The sequence below is a fragment of the Callorhinus ursinus genome, unplaced genomic scaffold (assembly GCF_003265705.2).
Source record: "Callorhinus ursinus isolate GAN/ISIS: 27379988/994484 unplaced genomic scaffold, GSC_fseal_2.0 scaffold121, whole genome shotgun sequence".
NCBI classification, from domain to species: domain Eukaryota; kingdom Metazoa; phylum Chordata; class Mammalia; order Carnivora; family Otariidae; genus Callorhinus; species Callorhinus ursinus.
The window spans coordinates 658,934-680,384 of record NW_027397183.1 but is presented as its reverse complement, the minus strand read 5'-3'; the positions used below and the strand labels follow the sequence as shown (position 1 = coordinate 680,384).

The following is a 21,451-nucleotide window of genomic DNA, read 5'->3' as shown; positions in this document are numbered from 1 at the left end:
CCAGGCTAACCCATTCCCCCACCCCCTCTCCTCTAGAACCCTGTTTGTTTCTGAGTCCATAGTCTCTCATGGTTCGTCTCCCCCTCCAATTTCCCCCCCTTCATTTCTCCCCTCCTGCTATCTTCTTTTTTTTTTTAACATATAATGTATTATTTGTTTCAGAGGTACAGATCTGTGATTCAACAGTCTTGCACAATTCACAGTGCTCACCATAGCACATACCCTCCCCAATGTCTATCACCCAGCCACCCCATCCCTCCCACCGCCCACCACTCCAGCAACCCTCAGTTTGTTTCCTGAGATTAAGAATTCCTCGTATCAGTGAGGTCATAGGATACATGTCTTTCTCTGATTGACTTATTTCGCTCAGCATAATACCCTCTAAATCTTTTCCCAAGCCCACTTGGTACCAAGTCTTGTACTTGGCACACACCTGGAACACAATAATAAACAAGACAGACAGCCCTCTACTGAGAGACAAGCAGAAACATGAGAGGCGTCTAGATGAGCAGGGATTAGATGGGCAAAGGGAGTGTGTCAGGGGCCAGGGGATGGAACAATGTATCCCAAAGTCCAGAGGTCAGAGCAGTGGGACTTCCTTTTCCTAAAGCAGTTCAGTCTGGCCAGGGTGTGAGGGATGAGGTTGGAGAGGTAAGCAGAGGCTGGGCCTAAAAGGGTAACAAAAGGCAAGAAAGGATATGACTCATTAGAAAGCCACTAAGTAACCCAGGAAGATGATTATGGGCCCCAGGATAGTAGTGACAAAGGGGATGTGTTCATTTATCCAACAAAGGTTTGGGTGCTAGTATGAGCTAGGCACTACTGATGCTGGGGGCACATCTTCACAAGGAGAAGTCTGTCTTTTACGGAGCTTGCATTCTAGTCAAGAAAATAAATAAATACACAGATGTATAATATCAGCACTGATAAATACCATCAGAGGAAAAAAAAATAACAGGACAAGGTGTATTGGTTGATTAGGTGTGCCATAACAAAATACTACAGACCAGGTGGCTTAAACCACAGAAATGTATTTCCTCACAGTTCTGGAGGCTAGAAGTCTGAGATCATGGTGTCAACAGGGTTGGTTTCTTCTGAGGCCTCTCTCCTTTGCTTATGGAAAGCCACCTTCTCCCTGTGTCTTCACATGGTCTTCCCTCTGGGTCCGTGTCCTAATTTCCCCTCTCATGAGGATTCTCATAAGACATTGGATTGGGGCCCACCCACATGATTTCTTTTTGCCTTCATTACCTCTTTAAAAGCCCTATCTCCATACACAGTCGCATTGAGGTACTGGTCGTTAGGACTTCAACATGTTCAGCCTGCAACACAAGGGGATAGACCATAGCTAAGGCTGGTGGTAGAGGGAAGACAAGGGTCTGAAATATTTTATGTAGGACAACATGGGAGGTCCTCTCTGAGATGGCCCTGAGCTGTGAATGAAGAGAGGAAGCTAATGTCTAGGAGAGCATTCCAAGGAGAAGGAATAGCTTGTGCAAAGGTCCTGAGCTGAGGTGAGGACATGACGCAGGGCTATGTGGCATACAAGAACGGCAAGATGGCCAGTGCAGTTGGAGAACAGTGAGAAGAGATAGGAGAGGATGTCATAAGGCCTTGATGACTGGCTCTTTCTTTGAGATGGGAAGCTAGGGGTGAATTTTGAGAAGAGTGACATGATCTGACTGTATCTTAAAAGCACCTATGCTGAGAAGAAGTTGGGGGGAGAAGGGAAGGGCGGAAACAGGGAGACTTTGAACAGGAGAGAGATGATGCTGAGACTAAGTAGCAATGAAGTCTTGAGGAAGCAAGGGTAATTCCCAAGTTCTTAGCCCAAGCAACTGCATGAAGGGCAGTGCCATTTACCTAGATGGGGAAGCCTGTGGGAGAAAGTAGGTCTGTAGAGGCAGGAGAACTAAAAATTTATCGTGGACAATGGGAAGTTTAATATAAATTAAATTATCTTAAATATCCACTTGGAGATGTTGAGTAGACAGTTGAAATGAGACTAGAATTCAAGAGAAAAGTCCAGATTGAAGGTAAAAATTTGTGTAAAATAATTTTTTAAAAAAACTGTGTAAAAATATTTTAAGCTACAGAACTACTTGAAGGAAAGAATATCCGATGGAAAAAAGTCTCTTCAACAAATGGTGTTGGGAAATCTAGACAGCAACATGCAGCAAAATAAAACTGGACCACCTTCTTACACCATACACAAAAATTAATTCAAAATGGATGAAAGACCTAAATGTGAGACAGGAAACCATCAAAATCCTAGAGAACACAGGCAGAAACCTCTTTGACCTCGGCCGTTGCAACTCTTGCTAGACACGTCGCCGGAGGCAAGGAAAAAAAAAAAGCAAAAATGAACTGTTGGAACTTCATCAAGATAAAAAGCTTCTACACAAATAAAATTTAAAAAAATAAAAAGCTTCTACACAGTGAAGGAAACACTCAACAAAACTAAAAGGCAGCCTAACGGAACGGGAGAAGATACTTGCAGGCAATATATCTGATAAAGGGTTAGTATCCAAAATCTATAAAGAACTTATCAAACTCAACACCCAAAAAACAAATAATCCAGTTAAGAAATGGGCAGACGACATGAATAGACACCTTTCCAAAGAAGACATCCAGAAAGATAACAGACACATGAAAAGATGCTCAAAATCACTCATCATCAGGGAAATACAAAGCAAAACCATGATGAGATACCACCTCAAAACTCTCAGAATGGCTAAAATTAGCAACACAGGAAACAACAGGTGTTGGCAAGGATGCAGAGAAAGGGGAATACTCTTGCACTGTTGGTGGGAATGCAAACTGGTGCAGCCATTCTGGAGAAAAGTAGGGAGTTTCCTCAAAAAGTTAAAAATAGAACTACCCTACAACACAGCAATTGCACTACTAGGAATTTACCCAAAGGATACAAAAATACAGATTTGAAGGGGTACATGCACCCCGATCTTTATAGCAGCATTATTAATAATAGCCAAACTATGGAGAGAGCCCAAATGTCCATCGACTGATGAATGGATAAAGATGATGCGGTATGTATATACAATAGAATATTATCAGCTATCAAAAAAAATGAAATCTTGCCATTTGCAATGATGTGGATGGAGCTAGAATGTATTATGCTAAGTGAAGTAAGTCATTCAGAGAAAGACAAATACCATGTGATCCCACTCATATGTGGAATTCAAGAAAGCAAACATGAACATGGGGAAAAGAAAAAAGGTGAGGGAAACAAACTGTAAGAGACTCTTAACAATAGAGAACAAACAGGGTTGATGGAGGGAGGTGGGTGGGGGATGGGCTGGATGGGTGATGGGCGTTAAGGAGGGCACTCGTGGTGAGCACTGGGTGTTGTATGCAAGTGATGAATCCCTGAATTCTACTTTAGAAACCAGTATCGCCCTGTGTGTTCACTAACTACAATTTAAATAAAAATAAATAAAAAATAAAAAACAAAATAAATGAACAAATAAAAAGAAAAATCAGACCCATTAAAAAAAATAAACTATGGAACTGCTTGAGGTCACATGGGGGTGAGTATAGAAGAAAAGGTAGAGAAAAGATCCAAGGACTAAGCCCTGAGATACTCCAACATTCAGAGATTAGGAAAAGGTAGGTTCAGCAAAAATTAAGAAGTTGAGAATTTGAAGGAAAACCAAGGGAGTATTTGTCATGGAAGCCACATGAAGAAAATATTCCATGACTGCTGATGAGAAGCTGAGTAAGACTGGAAATTGGCTATTGGATATAGCACTCAGGGGTCGCTGATGATGTTGACAAAAGCTGTTTCCATGGAGTGGTGGGGTGAATACTTAATCACAGTTGGTTCAAGAGAGAAAGGGAAGGGAAAAATCAGAGATGGCAAGTATAAACGACTCTTTTGATAAGTTTTGCTGTGAAGGGGAAAGAAAGTTCAAAAATGTGAGAAAAAATTTTAAGACAGGAGATTTTACAGCATTTATTTGTATGCTAATGGGAATAATTAGGGTAGGAAGATGAAAGTAACAATGCAGAAAAAAGATAATTGTAGGAGTCCGTGCAAAGCTGGAGGTTGGTCTTAGATAGGAGTAGAGATGGTTCATTCTTAGTAACGGGAAGGAAGGTCTTATGGGTTAAGAGATTTGGTGATGGTCGGGGGTGAGGGGATATGGAATTCTCTTCTGATTGCTTTTACTTTCCTGGTGAAATAAGAAATATAGTAATTAGAGTGAGGGTGGGGAGGGGACAACGGCGGTCAACGATGGAAAGATATGGATCGACTGAAACAGTAAACAGGAGAGACTTTCTAGAACTTAATTGATTAGACAGAGGAAAACGTGCAAGGAAAAAGGCAAGGACGGGTTTCTGGTTTAGCAACTGAGCAGATGGTGGAGGTGTCTTTCATTCAGATACAGAAGGCTGAGGGAGGAGCAGGTCTGAGAGGAGAGAGGGGTTTGGTTCTGACGTGGAAAATGTTGTGCCTCTGGGACATCCAAGTGGTCACGAGGGTTTGAAGCTCGGATGAAAAAACCTCAGCTAGAGAAGTAGGTCTGGGAGTCATCACCATAAAGATGGTTGGAAGTGGAGAGGTTTTTTTTGATTGCTATTTTCCCTAAGAGATTGGTGGTTTGAGACCAGAGCAAGTTTGAGAGAGCTTCTGGGGAAGAATGAACAAAATTGATAAGGATACGGAAATAGGGGGATCATCAGGTACCTTAGGGGGCCCAGTTACAGGTGGGGTTCTCATGTTGAGCGTCGTTCCAGCCGACCACAGTGGAGCCCTCATTCTTGCTCCGGGAGCTATAGCCACCAGAAGCCGAGTGTCTCTCCTGCATCTTCCAGCTGGGTCCCCACAGCAGGGCTCCATCTCACTGACCAGCAACGTCCCCTGACCTTGAAGCTTACCTTCTACCTACACACAACACCCTTTCCTCCTTGCTTACCTGGTTAACGCCTACTCACTTTTCCTACTCAGATCAGGACGGAACCTCCCTAGAAGCCTTTCTAAACTGCCTCCCCCTCCCACTGGCCCCTGCCAGCTGGGGCCGGGGGGTTTCTTCCTCTGTACCCAGACAGCCCCTGATCTACCTTATCAGAGAATGAAACATACTGCATTTTCATCACTGACTTATCTGCCTCTCCCACTGGGCTAAAACAACTTGAGGGCAGAACCTTTTCACTTTTACAATGCCCACTACTTAGGAGGTACTCAGTATATGTTTGTGAAATGAAGACCAGAAAAAAGAACTCAAGTCCCAGACCAACACAATTCTGCAGGGTCATGATGTCCCCAGCCTGCATCACAGCAGAGGCTTCTGGACATGGAAATCAAGCCCCAAAACAGGAAATACCCCTTTGGTCTCAACACCTCTCTTCCTTTCAAGACGAGACCTCAGTATAACTACTGGAAGGAAATAAAACCCTTGTTAAAATACATTAACCCTTGTTCCTGCCATCCCCAAACATGACAGCCAGAGGCAGTGTGTAAAGGCATTTATTGAAAAACCAACACATCCTGTTTGATAAATCAGTCACTCCCCATTTCCAAGTTCCATCACCGGGACTTGAGAGCAGAGTGTGTGGTATTTTTCTGGGTTCAAGGTGTAAACTGAAATGGTGTTTAAGAAGTTGTCCAGCGGACAGAGCCGGTCAGGGCAACCTTTTGGCACCTGCTCCTGTGGAAGAGACAAAACTCAGCAGGGCCACTGAGGACCCCAGCCTGCTATTTTCACCTGTGCCCAGAGGTCTGAGAGGCTTTGACCCCGTGGTGTGTGCACGCACACACAGAACAGCCAAGAAGGCCCCACCACCCAGTCAGCTTCCAGGGTAGAACTATGCCCTGCTTGTGACAGTCACTCAAGCACTGCTTGCTGAACTGACTGGGGAGACAGTCACGTTATACCCCTAAGCTGGGAGGGCAAAAGGTCTAATCACTGCGGGGTGCGCTAGTATCAGCCCTGGACAGCAACCTGCAAAAGCAGCCGAGGCTCCCACAGCACTGACAACGCACACTGCCTCCCAAAGACACCATCCCAGAGACACTCAGGGGAAGAGGAGGGTGGTCCTGTTTCTAGAAGGAGTCTGTAGCAGATGTGCGATAAGGCCCAAGTCCCAGCCTGCCACCGTATTTCCAATTCTGCCTTATCCTGGGTATGGCTGTGAGTCATTCCATTGGATCCAGAGAACTGACTGTACCAAGGAGACTCCAGTGAGCCTGAGGAGGGAGACTTGGTGCTAAACCACGTGGGTGGGGTTGGAGGGAGGGTGCCTAGCTACCACCCAGTTGCACCTCACAGGTCTTACCTCCCCACGGTAATAGAGCTGCACAAACCACTCCTTAGATTCCCGGTGCTGGTAGAGTTCCATGGTCAGATCAACAGCAAATGGGGGCCATTTGTGGTCAAAAATCCCCAGGGTGATTAAGAGAGGCATGAGGGTCACATCATGAGCTGCGTAGAGGTACAGCTTTCTGCAAGGAGAAAACAGTCCACAGTCCTTTACCTCAGGACTCTGGAAGGCAGGACACCATCTGCCCCCTTTGAGTAAGAAACAACATTGCCTCAGAAACCAGGTGACATCTAGAAGTCAGTGAGCTTGGTATAAAACTCCTCTGAAGGAGACGGTGGGGGGAGACCTTACTCAACAATTTATGTTGTTTCTTTCCCCACTGGGGTAGCTCTCCTGACCCCTTCCTGCCCACCTGCTGGCCCACCCACCCACTCACTCCTCCCCAAGTGACCTTTAAAGTAGAAACCAAGCATGTATGGCTTGGTCCTACCTCTCTTCTCTCCTTTGGATCTGCCTGCCTGTGGCAAATGTTCTTCCTACTCTCAGCTGGGTGATGAGTTTAGTAGAGCACGCTCTCCTCCTTGCTGGGGCGGCTTGCAGTTTGGGGGAATTAAGGTCATTTCAAAGGAATATTAAGAAGACTGTTTGGCCTTTAACATATTCTCCAAATGGCTTTCATCTGTAAGAAAGATGCCATTTTAACCTATAGCTGCCTGTCCCCTGTAACTATCTCTTAGGAAAGATCAAGGATTTTATGTGTTGACTCCTAAACTAGAAGACTAGCACTGGATCCTATAGTATTCTACAGATACAAGGTCAAGGGGGGGCAAGGTGGCAAGGGCCAGTTAGAAATGTACTGTCACTGCAGGTGCTGAGAAGGACAGGGAAGGGCACTGGCACAATCTGCTATTATAAATCTGGCCCAGAGTTCCTGAATGTTCTTATTTCACCTCACTGGCCCCTCCCGTTCTCAAGCTTGTGAGTTTCTAGCTACCGTACAATCTCTCTCTCTCTAAAGAAGGCAGCCTAGGGGCGTCTGGGTGGCTCAGTTGGTTGGGCGTCCGCCTTCAGCTCAGGTCATGATCCCGGGGTCCTGGGACCGAGCACCGCATCGGGCTCCCTGCTCAGCGGGGGAGCCTGCTTCTCCCTCTCTCTCTGCCTGCCACTCCCCCTGCTTGTGCTCTCTTGCTCTCTCTCAAATAAATAAAATCTTAAAAAAAAAGAAGAAGAAGAAGGCAGCTTACAACAGTGCTTCTCTAATAGGAGGGTGCATACCAATCCCCTGAGGATCTTGTTAAAACGCAGATTCTGATTCAGTAAGTCAGAATCTAACAAGCTCCCAAGCAGTGGTGAAGCTGTTCATCCGCAGACCATGCTCTGCTCAGCAAATGCCCAGGACATGTAACACTCCAAATCCGTGCCCCTAACTGGGGTGCCAGGTGCTACAAAAGTGGCTATGGAGGTTCAGGAGCTACTTCCAACATTTAAAAATGCCAGGTGGGTATCACACCATTCTCGACACCCAGGGAAGGTGTTCGATCCAAACAATCTATTAAGCTGTTGTATTGGTCCCATCCTGCCCTCAGCTGCACAAAGCGGAGTTGCTGTGGCCGGTACCTGGTCTTGCCGGGTGGAGTGGCAGGGTCCACGGCTTTCAGCAGGTTGTTCTCCAGGATATGAAGGAACGGGCCTACGGCCATCTGAAGGCTTTCCCTACGGCAAGTAAATGACATTGGAACAGCCAGCGGGCACTGGCACACAGGAAGGCGGGCTGGGTCTGCTCCCAGGACCTCAGGAGCCCAATCAGACAGAGCTGAGAAGGAGACAAGTAATGTGTGAGGGACAGCGACCAGCAGGGCGGGGAGAAATGGCACCGCCTTCAGTTTGAGGGTTCTCTGTGCACAGACACTTCCAACAACAAAAGCACCAGGGTATGGAACACATCTGCGATGGGACTGGAAACTGGGATAAGTCATGAAGAACTAGGCCTCCAGGAACAAAGCTGGGAAGGACAGGGTAGAGTGATTTCCAGAAATTCCAGAAGGCCCTCAGAAAAGCGATCAGAAGAACAGCATCCTGAGCTCTGCTTCCCAGGTGCCAGTCCCCCTTCTCTGGAGTTTGGACTGTGAGGACATGTCTTATCTATTTGGTGTCACACAAAGCTCATTGGCAGGGCTCGCTCGCAGCGCTGGCACTGACCCTCAGGTTTGCCACCTCAGGATCACAAGGTGGTTACTGCAACTCCAAGCCTGTTATCTCACGGTGCTAAAGAAAGCAGGGAGCTGTGCCAGTGAGCGGCCAAAAGGCTTGGTTTTGGTGCCTCTCACCTTTGATCAAAGAGGGGGAAAACACCTCTTTCAGAATTCCCAGAGCCCAATCATGGACAAAAGGGAGCAGGGTCGTCATGACTGGCTTAGACCAATCTTTCTTTCATGGTGACTGGGTAAATAAATGCCCACCATCATAAGTCAAGGAATGCTGAAGCAATGGATGAGGAGTAGGCAACCGATACCGTACGCAACATATACTTTCCAGAAGAATGTACGTAGGCCAAGCCAAGTTGGATGGCACTGTGAGGCCATCTAATTTGTCCTTGAAGAAGCATCAGTTTTATGAAAGCAGGGCTAACCAAAACGGAAAGAAGAATCAGATCTTATTTAAAATGCTTTACACTGGGAGAAAATAAACTATGGCCATTGTCCAAATCCAACCCATTTGCCCGTCTTGTAAATAAAGTGTTATTGGAACAGAGCTGTGCCCACTTGTTTGCATATCATCTATGGCTGCTTTCATGCTACACTGGCAGAGATGAGTAGCTGCAAAGATAATGCATGCGCTGTGAAGCCTAAAATATTTACTAAATGTGTGTGTGTGTGTGTGTGTGTGTGTGTGTGTGTGTGTGTGTGTGTGTAGGGGAGGACAGTGAGTGACAATTTAGGTCTAGTGGGGCCACTTCAGGAACAGATGAGGGAAGGGGGCAAATCATAGTGAGTGGCAGCAAGCTGGTGGCACGGCTGGAGCCTTCTGTATGCATTGACTCTGAGCAGGAGAAAAGCAGCCAGAGGTTCTTACTCTTCTGCACCAGGCCCTGCAAATTCTTGGAATGTTAGCTGTTTTTTCCTCCCCAGGACCGATCCTCTTTTTCTTCCCTGGACTGATCCTCCACTTCCCGTCTCCTCCTCTACCAAGTTACCTATTCTGAGTGCAAGTCAAATGTTATTAACCTATCGAAGAAAAGTGCTGTTTGTTTGTTTGTTTTAATTTGGTAAGACAGAAACTCTCCATTCTGGTAGGCAAGAAACAGACCTTATAAAAAGAAAGCCCTAAGTCCTAGAAACTTAAAAAACACAGGACAGAAGATCTGGTCTGAGTCCTGGCTCTGCCACTTGCTAGCCAAGCCTCGATGAGACAGCCCACATCACTCTGGTCCAGTTTCTTCATCTCTAAAGCCAGGACCCGGACGCGGTCAGGGATATTGACAGCTCCCTCACAGCGAGAACAGGGAAATGACTCATAAGTTGTAAACTGATGACCAAAGTGAGCAATCATTATTCTTCCATCAGCTCTCCCCACCCAAACCCTTTGAAACTTAAAGCAAAAGGGGAAAAAGTCAGTGATTAAGAGAAACTCCGTTGAGTGGTGGCTCCCGGTTCTGTATAACAGTGAACGGAAGCCCCAGGTCACCAGTCCCAGCTCCAGAAGTGGAAGGACTTAGGGCTGAATCCATTCAACAGGCCGGCAGAACATGGTGATTTTACCTCAGCACATGTGGAGACTCAGCTCGCAGGTGTGAGCAGACCAGGGGGACCCTCCTCCCCACATACTGAGAGGCCTGGCCAAGTGTGACCTGATGCCCGCGGCTGACGAGGCTGCTCACCTGTCTTCCCTCTGCATAACGTACAAGGCTGTGTCCACTGCTCTCTGCTCAATCATCCGTGCAAATCTCTTCAGCGTTGGGCAGCTCAGGAGGCTGTGCACCTGAAAGGACCACGGGGACAGTTTTACAAAGAAATGCTTCTCGTTCACTGAGTTTGGCAGCTGATCAGCTTCCACAGAGCCTTCAGGGGCCTGTCTTCTCCTGGGGAGGGCCTTAACAGCTCAAAAACTACATCCTCATGGCCCTTGTGAAGCAATTCCTAGAGATCTGAAGGCCCAGGGGGGAAAAAAAGCTGTTTTTCTTCCCTTTCTGATGGCTACCCACCTACTTCGAAATGAAAAACATTTGTATTTTTTAAAACCATAAAAAACAAGTAAATAAAATAGAGTAAGGAATTCATAAATTTATACATGAATTTCATTTTCCCCAAAATGGATTTCTAAAAAGTATGCCATGTAAATACTTTATATAAGCCTTCATCTTATAACCTTCCACCTATTTTACCCATAAGCACAGGGCATTTCTGCCTTCAGGGCGCACTGGCATCCTGACAAGAGAGGGAAGGAGGGTCCAGGCTACACTGCACCTTTGGGAGTCTGGCTTTTGAATCTAGAGAAGGCTTTTCCATTGTGTGGTCTTCAGTATTTATTAGATAAAAAAGAACGTATGGCTAAATAAGTTTGGGGGAGATAGATTTAAAGATTGACCAGCTTTCTTTACTTCTTAGATTCTTTAATATGCTGCTGCACATATAGACCCTCCAAAAAGTGATATAGTGGGGATTCTAAAACTTTTAGACAACAACTACCCCCCGACCCGTCACCCACCCCACCCCTGCCTGCCCACAACATACACACTCACATCACAGGTATTCTGGAGAACATGCCTCAAGAAATTCTGATCTAGAGTTAAGTATCCATGCGCCTAACCAAGTGAGGAGTCCTCCCTGATTGGGGCCTAGCCCTCAGTTCCCACAGCCAATCCCTGTAAGTCCTACCACAGCTGCCTCCACCACTCCGCTCAACCCAGTTCTAACTCAGGAGCTAGCCAGTCCAGGTGCCTACCCCCGCCCCCCAGGGCTGGAGGAGGACAGTCATCCAACCTGCTCGGCAGCCATATTGTCAAAGAGGCTGAGGAAGTCTACTCCGTCATTACTGGTGATGCCCATCCCTTCCTTCACCTTTTGCAAATCCTCTGAGATTCCTGGCTGCAAAGAGGCAGCCTGCCTCCGGCCTCTGCCAAAAAATAAAAAGTAATCCTGTATATTGTACAGTAATATACAGTTTACAAAGTGTATCTCATTCATTCCTCAATAACGAGACATTGGGGTTAGTTGGTATTATTCCCGTCTTACGCATGAGTCAACTGGGGCTCTATGAGTTCAAATGACTTGTGAAAGTAAGTTAGCAGGTACCAGGGCTAGAATAAAAGCCTGAATTTCCAGATTCCACTCTAGCATTTTCTTCTACTATACCAAAAGCAATACAACCATGGCCTAGGTCTACTTGAAAACAACATTCTCTCTCTTCTGTGGAATACATACTATAGAGTCTTCGTGCGGCCCAGAAATATCCGAACACTGAAAAGCACCATCAGCCCAAACCGATCTCTTCTACAGGGCAGCAAATTAGGAAGAGAAGGGAAATCTGTGTCTTCTGCTTGCCCATCTGGATTTGCAGTTCGACAACCGGCTTAATCATCTTTTACTTACTGTCAGTGTTTTCATCTGCCCCCTCTGAGAGCACGATGGTCGAGAGGACAATGGTTTGTAAAGGCAAACCCCACTCAGGCTGTACATACCATCTCTCCAGCGTAGCATGTGGCTACTCCTGAGCTTGCTGTGCCTTTACTATGAGCCTGCACTGTGAACAAGAGCTTCTTCACTTCCTGGACAGCAATGTCAGGCCTTCATGTAAAGCAGTCCTTCCCACCCCTTATCCACCAACATGGTAAGCCTAGGCAGGCCCTGAGTTCAGGCAGAGTCTACCAGCAAGAGTAAAAGGCTGTCTGTCCCCCACTGGTGAGCAAGAACCCAGGGAAGTTACCTGGTTCTTTCCCGCAGGCTCCAGCAGTTTTGGTAGTTGGGGTACAAGACTTCTGAGCTTGCTTCATCAGCGTGGATGATGATGGGTCCTGGAAGGAAGGTGGGAGCACAGGCAGGAAGAGGCTTCAGCTTGTTCTTCCCAGCATCCCTACCCCCTTCTTCTCTTGTCTGCTTCAGGAGATACATCATCAAGGTTACTCCTTAAGGACGGTACCTGCCTTCAACATGCCCTGACCTTGCCAATGGAAACTCTCCTATGGTCTGAGAAAGGGAGAAAGCAAGTAGCAGCCTGTTCTGTCTGGCACAATCCCTCCTACTGGGCCACAGATAGACTAGAGCAGGCACAGACCTGGATCAGACTGGCCCTTTCCTGACCCATTCCCAAAGATTCCTGCCTTAAGGTATTACCAGCACTTGGGCATTCTAACAAAGAATGGGGTATCCCTGACTCTATCAGAACTAGGTGACTTTCTTTTCAAAGCCCAATCCTATAGACCAATACAGTGACTCAGCACATGACAATCTACGAAAAGTGACCACAAGGCCACAAGTCCTGTCAGCCCCACAGCCTTACCCAAAAGGAAAGGCAGGTTTTCAGATGAACTGCCAAGAGCCACAATTAGGCTACAAACAATGTTTCTTATACAGTTGACCCTTGAACAACTGCGGGGTTATGGTCACTGATCCCACCGCCCACAGTTGAAAATCCACATATAACTTTTGATTCCCCAAAAACCTAACTACTAACAGCCTACTGTTGACTGAAAGCCTTACTGATAACATAAATAGTTGATTAACCCATCTTTTGTATGTTATATGTATTATATACTGTGTTCTTACAATTAAGTAAGCTAGAGAAAAGAAAATGTGATTAAGAAAATCATAAGGAAGAGAAAATACATTTACAGTTCTGTACTGTACTTACCAAAAAAAGTCGCATGTAACTGGACCCATGCAGTTCAAGCCCATGTTGTTCAAAGGTCAACTGTATACCTCCCAGTAGCTCGCTACTGCTCAGAGCCTACAAGTACCTTTATCCCCTCCCATCAAGGTGCTCTAACACCTTCCCATGCTTTGCTCTGTGCCAGACATGGCAAGGGCCTGTGGTAGCTTCCTTTTCTACACAACTCAAACCTAACCTCTGATGGCAAAAGAAAGAGCTTCTATCAGCAGCTCTCTGGAATTCACTGAGGTCAATACGTGGGGTGATTAGGTAAATCTAAGCCCCAAAGAGCTATTGTTCTCAAACAAATTGTCGATAGTCAAAACTCCAGTAGCATATGGTAACTTTACCATAATATCAAAATTCAGACACACTTTGTTGATCAAATGACCAGAGGCCCTCTCCAAATATATGTGTCCTCTGAGCAACAGAGCAAAAAGGTGAAGAGTATGGATTCTGGAACCAGACTGCAAGAGTTTGAATCTCTGTTCCACCATTTACCAGCTTTGTGTCCCTGGGGAAGTCATTTAGCCTCTCTGTGCCTTAGTTCTCTTATCTGTAAATTATTAAAAAATATTACCTACGTCATAGGGTTATCAAAAAGAATTAAACAAGTTAGTATACCCAAAGCTATTAAAAAAAAAAAGGTTTGGTACATGGTCAAATTAGAGTCCCAGGATGTTTGGGTCCAGTGGCTAGTGATGATACTGCTTCCCTCCCTGTTGGGAATGTGGGGCAGTCCCAGTCTGAGACCTGCCAGTAGGTCAGGCTGCCTCCAAGAAACAGCTTTCCTACTCCAATCATACTTTTGGTGTTTCTGAAGAGAGGACATTTGCCTTTTAGAAACTCGGCAAGTGAAGAGCTTTCAGGAGGCCAGGCACTGTGGATTATTCCAAAGCTCAGGGGCTCCCAGGAAATAAGGGGCAGCCCACTCTGTTTGCTTTATGTTACTTAGACACATGCTGTTTGTGTTCAGCAGCCAACTTCAGCCGGAAGTAGCAGCTGTACCCAACCCAGAGTGGGGTAAGGCCAGCCTCCTCTGGCCTGGAGCTTTCTATTATTTCACATAGTTTATTTTTCTAAAGGCTGATGGAAATTTTATATCTATTTGAGATACCGCTACAGAAGCTAAGCAAGAACCTTTGCCTTATGGCACCACTTTTGTATTTTAATATTGGTGAGGTCATATTGATATGAAACTCAGACTGGCAATTAAATGTAAATTTGAATCAAGTACAAATGACAAAATGCAGTTCCATTTGATAGTCAAAGGGCCTCAACACATGAGATCCATGAGGGAAAATAATAAATGTGGTCCTTGGTGGTAAAAGGTTGGGTACCATTAGCTGCGATCATTCACTGGTTGAAGATGTCAAAACCCAAACTCACTAGACTTTCTCAGGGAGGAAGGGCTGCACGGAATACCGTTACTACCATCTGGGTCGGGCGCCTGGGTGGCTCAGTCATTAAGCGTCTGCCTTCGGCTCAGGTCATGATCCCAGAGTCCTGGGATCGAGTCCCGCATCGGGCTCCCTGCTCAGCGGGGAGCCTACTTCTCCCTCTGCCCGTCTCTCTCTTTGTCCGTTATGAATAAATAAATAAAATCTTTAAAAAAAAAATACCATCTGGGTCATGCTGTGGATTATCACCAAGACCAGAGCAATAGTAGGCTTGGGTCCCAGCTAAGTGTCCCTCCTGCCCTCCTTCCTTTTCAGCAGTGTCTTACCTAAGCAAAAAGCCCCAATATTGTTCACCAGACCTGGCTAGGGCCACCTCATGCAGCCTGTGTAGAAGCTTAAGAGAAGTCAGAAGCCAGATGCACATCAGTGTGGCTGATGCATCGCTGCAGATGTGGAGGTCAAGCTGGCAAGGGCAGCAGAAGGCCAGACAAGGGAGCACCCACTAGAGTAGGTACAGCATGGAAGCCACATGTTGCAGGAGAAGAGAAACCAGAGGAACAGGCACCAAGAAAGAGGGCAGGGAGGGCTTTGGAAGTAAGAAGAAAGCTCCTCTGGGATAGGGGCTGACTTCTAGACTCCAAACTCGAACCTTCTTTCTGACATTGGAAAAGTCCAGCCAGCAAACACCGGGTAGACTCCAGATTCCGATATATATTAGTGGAACGGACACTGGAAAAAAAAAAAAAGGTAGAGACATTCATGGAAGGAAGATTCAATTATATATACTACCTTATCCTACAGCAGCTGGGAGGCTTTAAGATCACATAAGGGGAGCTACGGGGCTGGGAAGAATCCTTTATCTCTCTGTAGGATGGCTGTCCCAAGGAACCCGAAAGCCAATGAATGTCACCTCCATCGACCACATATTCACAGGATCCTATTACACCAGGGTAACTACCCTAAACTATGTTGGGTGAGAACGGGAACCATCTGGGGGGGGGGGGGGGGGGGGGGGGGGGGCCTGGGACAGGTTTCCTCATGCTTAAGGCCTTAAACTGGGTGCAACACCCCTTTTTCGAGTGACTCACAAGACCTCCAGTGGATTGAAGGCTGGCGAAAGAAAGGGGATGTCCTCCACATAGTTCTTCCTCAGCCTCTCTCCCAGGGCAAACATCTGCTGCATGCCCACGTTGGTCAGCTGTCCAGCAAACATGCCCCCCTAATGTGGGGCAGAAAGATAGAGAAGAATGAAAATACCTCACAGTCTGCAAACTCAGCCCAGAGAAAACCATGGAAACTTTACAGTGGGCTTCCCAGAGGAGGGAAGCATTGCTCACCTTCAGTTTGGTCTCATGGTATTGAGAGTCGAAAGGAGAATGTGGTTTCGGGCCACCAGCTAGATTGGTGATGGTGTAATCAAACTGAGTTTGGGGTGGGACCTCTAATAGTTGGAGATTCCACTCTGCCTGCTGTGACCGCAAAAAACAACACATTGTTTAGAAGTTTCTTGAAAGTTACAGCAGTAATATCCAGCAGCACCTCGAAGACATAGCTGGAATCACCCACAGCTTTCCCATGGGAAGGAAAGAAAGAAACTTTAACTCTAGTTCCAATTAAGGGAAGAAAAGACCGTAATTTACTATTCCAGGTGTCCTTAGCCCAAGTCCTGTTATTGCCCCACTAGTACTCACTGTTCCGATGTTGTCTGGCACTAAGCCCAGACTGCAGTAAAGGGGAGAAATGGCCAGAATGCCTAGCAGACAAACACCTGGTGAATGAATGAATGAGCGAACAAATGAATGAGTATAATATAATCTCAGTGAGCATATACTTGTAGGAATTTCTTTAGGAATCAACCTGCAGGTTTCTACGCTTCCCCACCCTTAAGGGCTCTACTTAATGTCCCTTGTAACTACCACCTATTTCCCTTCCTTTCATCCAATTTCTCAAACAAGTAGCTGCCCCCAAGAAAGCTTCACTTCTTCAGCATCTTCCTTCTCTCCTTGCAGTCTGGCTCCTGCTGCATTGTACTGTAAAGGCTTCGAAACATCACAAGTAGCCACAGATCTCAGAGCTCCAACTGCCCACGAAACTTACATTCACGGAGTCACATGTGATGACTTTAATTTTAAAAACAAAAGTTTTTTCTTCTTCCCATACACCAGCTCCTCTTCCCAACATACTATGTGATTTGCAACGACACCACAATTCTCCTGGGCCCCAAAACTCGAACCTCTGACTTTCCCCCACTGCTCCACCAGCCATGCACTAAACTCTGTTGATCACTGGCTAGAAAAAGTCACTCCCAAAGGTCCTTCTTTTATCTCGCTGTCAGAGTGTAAAACCTTATTGCACAGATTATCTCCACCACCCCCACCACCCCCATGAATCTTGCTAAGCCACTTTCATCCTATCAATAGCTTTTTCCTAATGTTTCAAGAAATAAGCACCTGGCCTTCCAGGACTTCTATACCTTGGCCCAGCCCCTGTCCCCAGCTGTACCGTCACTAAGCCTCTCTCCTCCCCTCCCCAGACCTGACAATGCCCATTGCTTCCTCTGCATCTTCTTTTAGCTTGCTTCCCTTGCTTGGAGAGACTTCTCTCCCTACTGCCCATACAACTTCTCTTCAAGGTCCAATGACAGCTCAAGTCTTACTTTCCATCAGTGACTACTCCAGCTTTTAGTGGGTTGTCTTCTTATCTGAATTCCTACAATACTTAAAGTCACAATAATATTTAATTCAATTCCCCACTACTTGTTTTCGTTTTAAAGCTAACATCTGTAAACTTACTATGTCATGTATCGTTGTATTTATCTTGGCCTCTCCCAGAAAGATCCCAGGAGAGCACCACTGGGAATCCCAGGTTCCTTTCACACAAAGGAAGCCCTCTGTTCTTTCAAAAGGCATTGTCTCATTCCCACCCGCAACCAGTCCCCCAAACCTGAGCCTCTGCCCCCGGGGGGTGCTACAGCAACTGATATCAGAAGATTGTGTGTTCAGAGCACAGACCTTCTTCCCACTGTCTTTTAATCACGGCTCCTTCTTTCAAAATTCTGATCCTATAACTTCCCTGCATAAACCCTCCAAGGGCTCACAACTACATGATGGACTCTGCCCCTCCCTCCCTCTCTCTCTCTCCATCACTTCTTCCCTGTCTTATACACTTAGTCTCTAGCCATACAACTCCATCTCCTATAGCACCATCCTCACACTTCCTGGCCTTTCAACTTCATGTTTCTTCTACCTGAAATTTTCTTTTTCATCTGGAAAGACTTCTGCTCATTCCACAAGATGGCTTAAATGTTCCCAGAGGCTGTGACCATGGGCCCATGCTCTCACAGTAGCTTCAGTGCCTCTTTTGGTAGCCCATACCAAACTGTATTAGAAGAGCTTCTTTACTTGTCTGTCCTGCTCAGCAGTCCTGCTCTGAGAACAGAGACGGGGTTGTCTACCCCTGCATTTTGAAGGCCCAGCAAAGGGCTTGGCTCACAGTAGGTACAATTAACAGCTCTACCAATTTGCCAGACCTTGTGGAAGACACAAAGATGGAGATAATATGACCCTGCCTTTTCTCGGTTTTCAGGTTAGTAGAGACAGTGAGCTATGAATGAAAATGATAGCAGCACCAAAACAGAAACTATGTGCCACATGAAACCAGCTGAAGGCCACAGCAGTTCAAAGACAAGAAAAACCTCTTCTGGCTGGGAATTCAGGAAAAGTTTCATGACAGGAATGGCCTTTGAGGTGAAGAGGATTTAGACAAGCAAAGGCCTGGACTCGAGAGTAAGAGGTAGGTAAGGAGAGGGTGGTATTTGGAATTCCAAGAATAGGCAGAAGTTTGAGCAAAGCAGAGATGGCGAAGAATGCATACAGGAAAGAAGTGGTTTGGTTTGCCTCAACCTGGGAGCAGTTTTCAAACTTTTTAATTAGCAAATACCAAATAGAATTTGATTTTAGATTTCCATATACAAAGGCAAAAACTGGAGTTCCTCCAGTTGAAGTAGGAGTGGGAATACAGAGCCCCAGCCACTTGGCATCCCCCTAGGCTACAGGCTCCAAAGAATAGTTTGAAAACCAGCAGCACAGATCATAATTAGAATGGGAAGACTGATGCAGAAGCCAATTTCAAGATGTCTACAACAGAGCTGATGAGGGCCTAAGGCCTCATCTAGGGCAGTAGGAATAGAAGGGGTGGATGCGAGACATGGGAGTCAAACCTGGCAAGTGAGTAGATAAGAGTTTTATTTGGGGGCTACGTTGGTAGGTGAACAAGGAAGAAGAAAGAAAAAAATTACTTTGATTTTGAGGTTGGGTGCCTAAGGTGACAAGAGGTCCTCCATGACTAAACCTAAGACCAACACAGAAGACAGTTGACAAGGTGAGTTCAGTTTTGGACATTTTAAGTTTGAGGTACCTCCTTTGTGTTCCCAGGGCTTCCAGCATATTCCCATAATTGGAATCTCTTTTCTCTCTCCTTCAGCACATCTCTTTTACAGCCAACACTGAATTATCCAACCTTGTAAGTCCAGTGTTTAGCCCAGGTTCTGACACCAAGGCCACAGGGCCTATTCAGCCTTACTAAGAAATCTCCTGGGGCGCCTGGGTGGCTCAGTCGGTTAAGCATCTGACTCTTGACTTCGGCTCAGGTCATGGTCTCAGAATCTGAGCCCTGTGGCGGGCTCCTCTCTCAGCAGGGAGTCTGCTTGAGATTCCTTCTCCCTCTCCCTCTTCCCCTCCCCCTGCTCGCACTCTCTCTCAAATAAATAAATAAATCTTAAAAAAAAAAGAGAGAGAGAGAGAGAGAGAGAAATCTCCTCTTGTTAAGGACATCCAGCAACAGAGGATCTTTGGTGTTTCCCAGGAGATGACTCCTAGAAGTCTAGGTCATGTCAAATCTGCAGTACCTGTTTTCAAAATTTTAACAGATGATATACCAGGTCCATACATGGTGTCCACCCCACATGCACACTTGCTCTTTAGCTTCCAAGTTAGCGGCAAAGACTAACTTTATAATTTTACTTACTTATTTATGCCCCATTTTTAAGAACATGAGGTAGATGATAGCAATACCTAAAATACAGTAAAACAACCAATTCAAAATAGGCAAGAAAGACAGAAGCAAACAAATATAGGGACAAAAATTGGACACAGAAATAAAGTTTCTCAAAAATGTACACTATTAAGATTCACATACTTAATTGTTAGGTGGGCCAAAGATTCGGCACTAAGCTTTCCGGCTTTTATGTAAAGGAGAAACTTGATCAGCTAGACAAGCCTAAAGATAAAAGCAAGACAACTGTTCAGGAGAAGCACACCATTTCTAAAGCTAACAGACAAATTCCTTCCAAGGGTCCTCATAAAGAGGATAGAGCAATATAATGAACATCTTCTCAGTAGTCACAGCAATGAGTTCTGTGGGATTGTTTCTCAGTTTCCTCAAACACAGAATGATAGCAACTCACCAAAGCACATTTCTGTGAAGATAATACTATACTGGGATTCATATGCTACATTCCAAAGGTAAAAGGAAATAATCTACATAGAAGTAAACAAAACCCTTCTGGGTGTAGAATTTAGAATAAAGCAATGGTTTTAAATCTTGGCTGCATACTGGCATCACAGAAAAAGTTTTTTAAAGGAAACTGATGCCTGAGCACCATCCTGAGCTCATCACATCTGGATCTCCTGGGGTGGGGCCTCAATTTTTTTAATGCTATCTAGTCCAGATAATTCTAAAGCTTCACCAGAGAGGCTGTTGCCATGTCTGGATGCTCTGGGCCAATTAGAATCTCTAGGAGGAGACCCGAGCATTAGTATTTTTTAAAGCTCCCCAGTTGAATCCAATGTCCTGCCAAGAACAAGCAGTTAAGAACACTGCTCCAGAGGAATGAATGGACTCACTGCCATATCCTTCATGCACTGCTTCCTGAATACTGCTTCTCTTAGCTGAGCTTTGGGTAACTATTAAGTAACAATGAGACTGAGAGTATGCTTCCCACCTTGCCTACATTATCAAATAAATAGGAACCCAAATTCTTTAATCAATAGTGGAGCTGAGATAAGTTGGACTTTGTTTTATAAAAACTGAGGAACCTGCCTGAGTTGGAGGCCATCTTGGTTAGAGGTGAGCTCAGAGAAATCTGAATACATCTATCTTGTCAATGTGTACTTGGATCTAACCTAATAATCAGGAAAAATAGCCAATCAAGTTCCAGAGCTTTATTTCCCAAGCACAGCTGAAGGAAGACAAGTCAACAGCCATTCAGGCCAAAAGAAAACAACTCAATAAAACATCTAATTTTAGGGGCACCTGGGTGGCTCAGTCAGTTAAGCATCTGCCTTTGGCTCAGGTCATGATCCCAGGGTCCTGGGATCGAGTCCTGTGTCATGTTCCCTGCTCAGCAGGGAGTCTGCTTCTCCCTCTCCCTCTGACCCTCCCCCTTACTTGAGCTCCCAGTCGTTCTCTCTCTCAAATGAATAAATAAAAAAACTTAAAAAAAAAAAAACATCTAGGAGGGGAAGCAAGATGGCAAAGGAGTAGGAGACCTAAATTTCGTCTGGTCCCAGGAATTCAGCTAGATAGGGATCAAGCCATTCTGAACACCTACAAACTCAACAGGAGATTGAAGAAAAGAATAGCAGCAATTCTATGAATGGAAAAGCGACCACTTTCTGGAAGGTAGGACGTGCGGAGAAGTGAATCCGAGGCAATATTCAGGAGGATAGATGGCGGGGGAGGGGGCCTCCATCAGCCACTTCTGGCAAGTGATAGAGCCGCAGAGCACAAAATCGGAACTTTCAGAAGTCGGCTCCACTGAGGGACGTCGCTCCAGTGGCTAAGCAGGGGGTGGAACCCTCACGGGACAGTGTGGTCTCAGGACCCTCAGGGTCACAGAAAGACCA

General features: G+C 45.8%; 1 protein-coding gene and 1 long non-coding RNA gene across 7 annotated transcripts in view; one reads left to right on the top strand and one right to left on the bottom strand.

The window, feature by feature from the left end:
- Positions 1–9,033, top strand: part of LOC112813432 (uncharacterized) — a 33,474-nt gene extending 24,441 nt beyond the window's left edge. For 3 of the 6 annotated variants that reach the window (XR_012377215.1, XR_012377216.1, XR_012377214.1), the window contains one exon: positions 2,091–9,033. This is a non-coding gene — a long non-coding RNA (uncharacterized lncRNA). The remainder of the gene's footprint in view (positions 1–2,090) is intronic. The other 3 variants (XR_012377218.1, XR_012377217.1, XR_012377219.1) reach the window with 2 other exon arrangements.
- ACP6 (acid phosphatase 6, lysophosphatidic) overlaps positions 5,473–21,451 on the bottom strand; it is a 26,386-nt gene continuing 10,407 nt past the window's right edge. The window contains exons 2-10 of the mRNA XM_025858488.2: positions 15,884–16,015; positions 15,635–15,765; positions 15,196–15,275; positions 12,205–12,292; positions 11,262–11,394; positions 10,160–10,260; positions 7,900–7,995; positions 6,298–6,463; positions 5,473–5,669 (exon numbers count right to left, since the gene is read on the bottom strand). Of these exons, the coding sequence (XP_025714273.1) occupies positions 5,526–5,669; positions 6,298–6,463; positions 7,900–7,995; positions 10,160–10,260; positions 11,262–11,394; positions 12,205–12,292; positions 15,196–15,275; positions 15,635–15,765; positions 15,884–16,015 (1,071 nt within the window). The 3' untranslated portion in view covers positions 5,473–5,525. The remainder of the gene's footprint in view (positions 5,670–6,297; positions 6,464–7,899; positions 7,996–10,159; positions 10,261–11,261; positions 11,395–12,204; positions 12,293–15,195; positions 15,276–15,634; positions 15,766–15,883; positions 16,016–21,451) is intronic.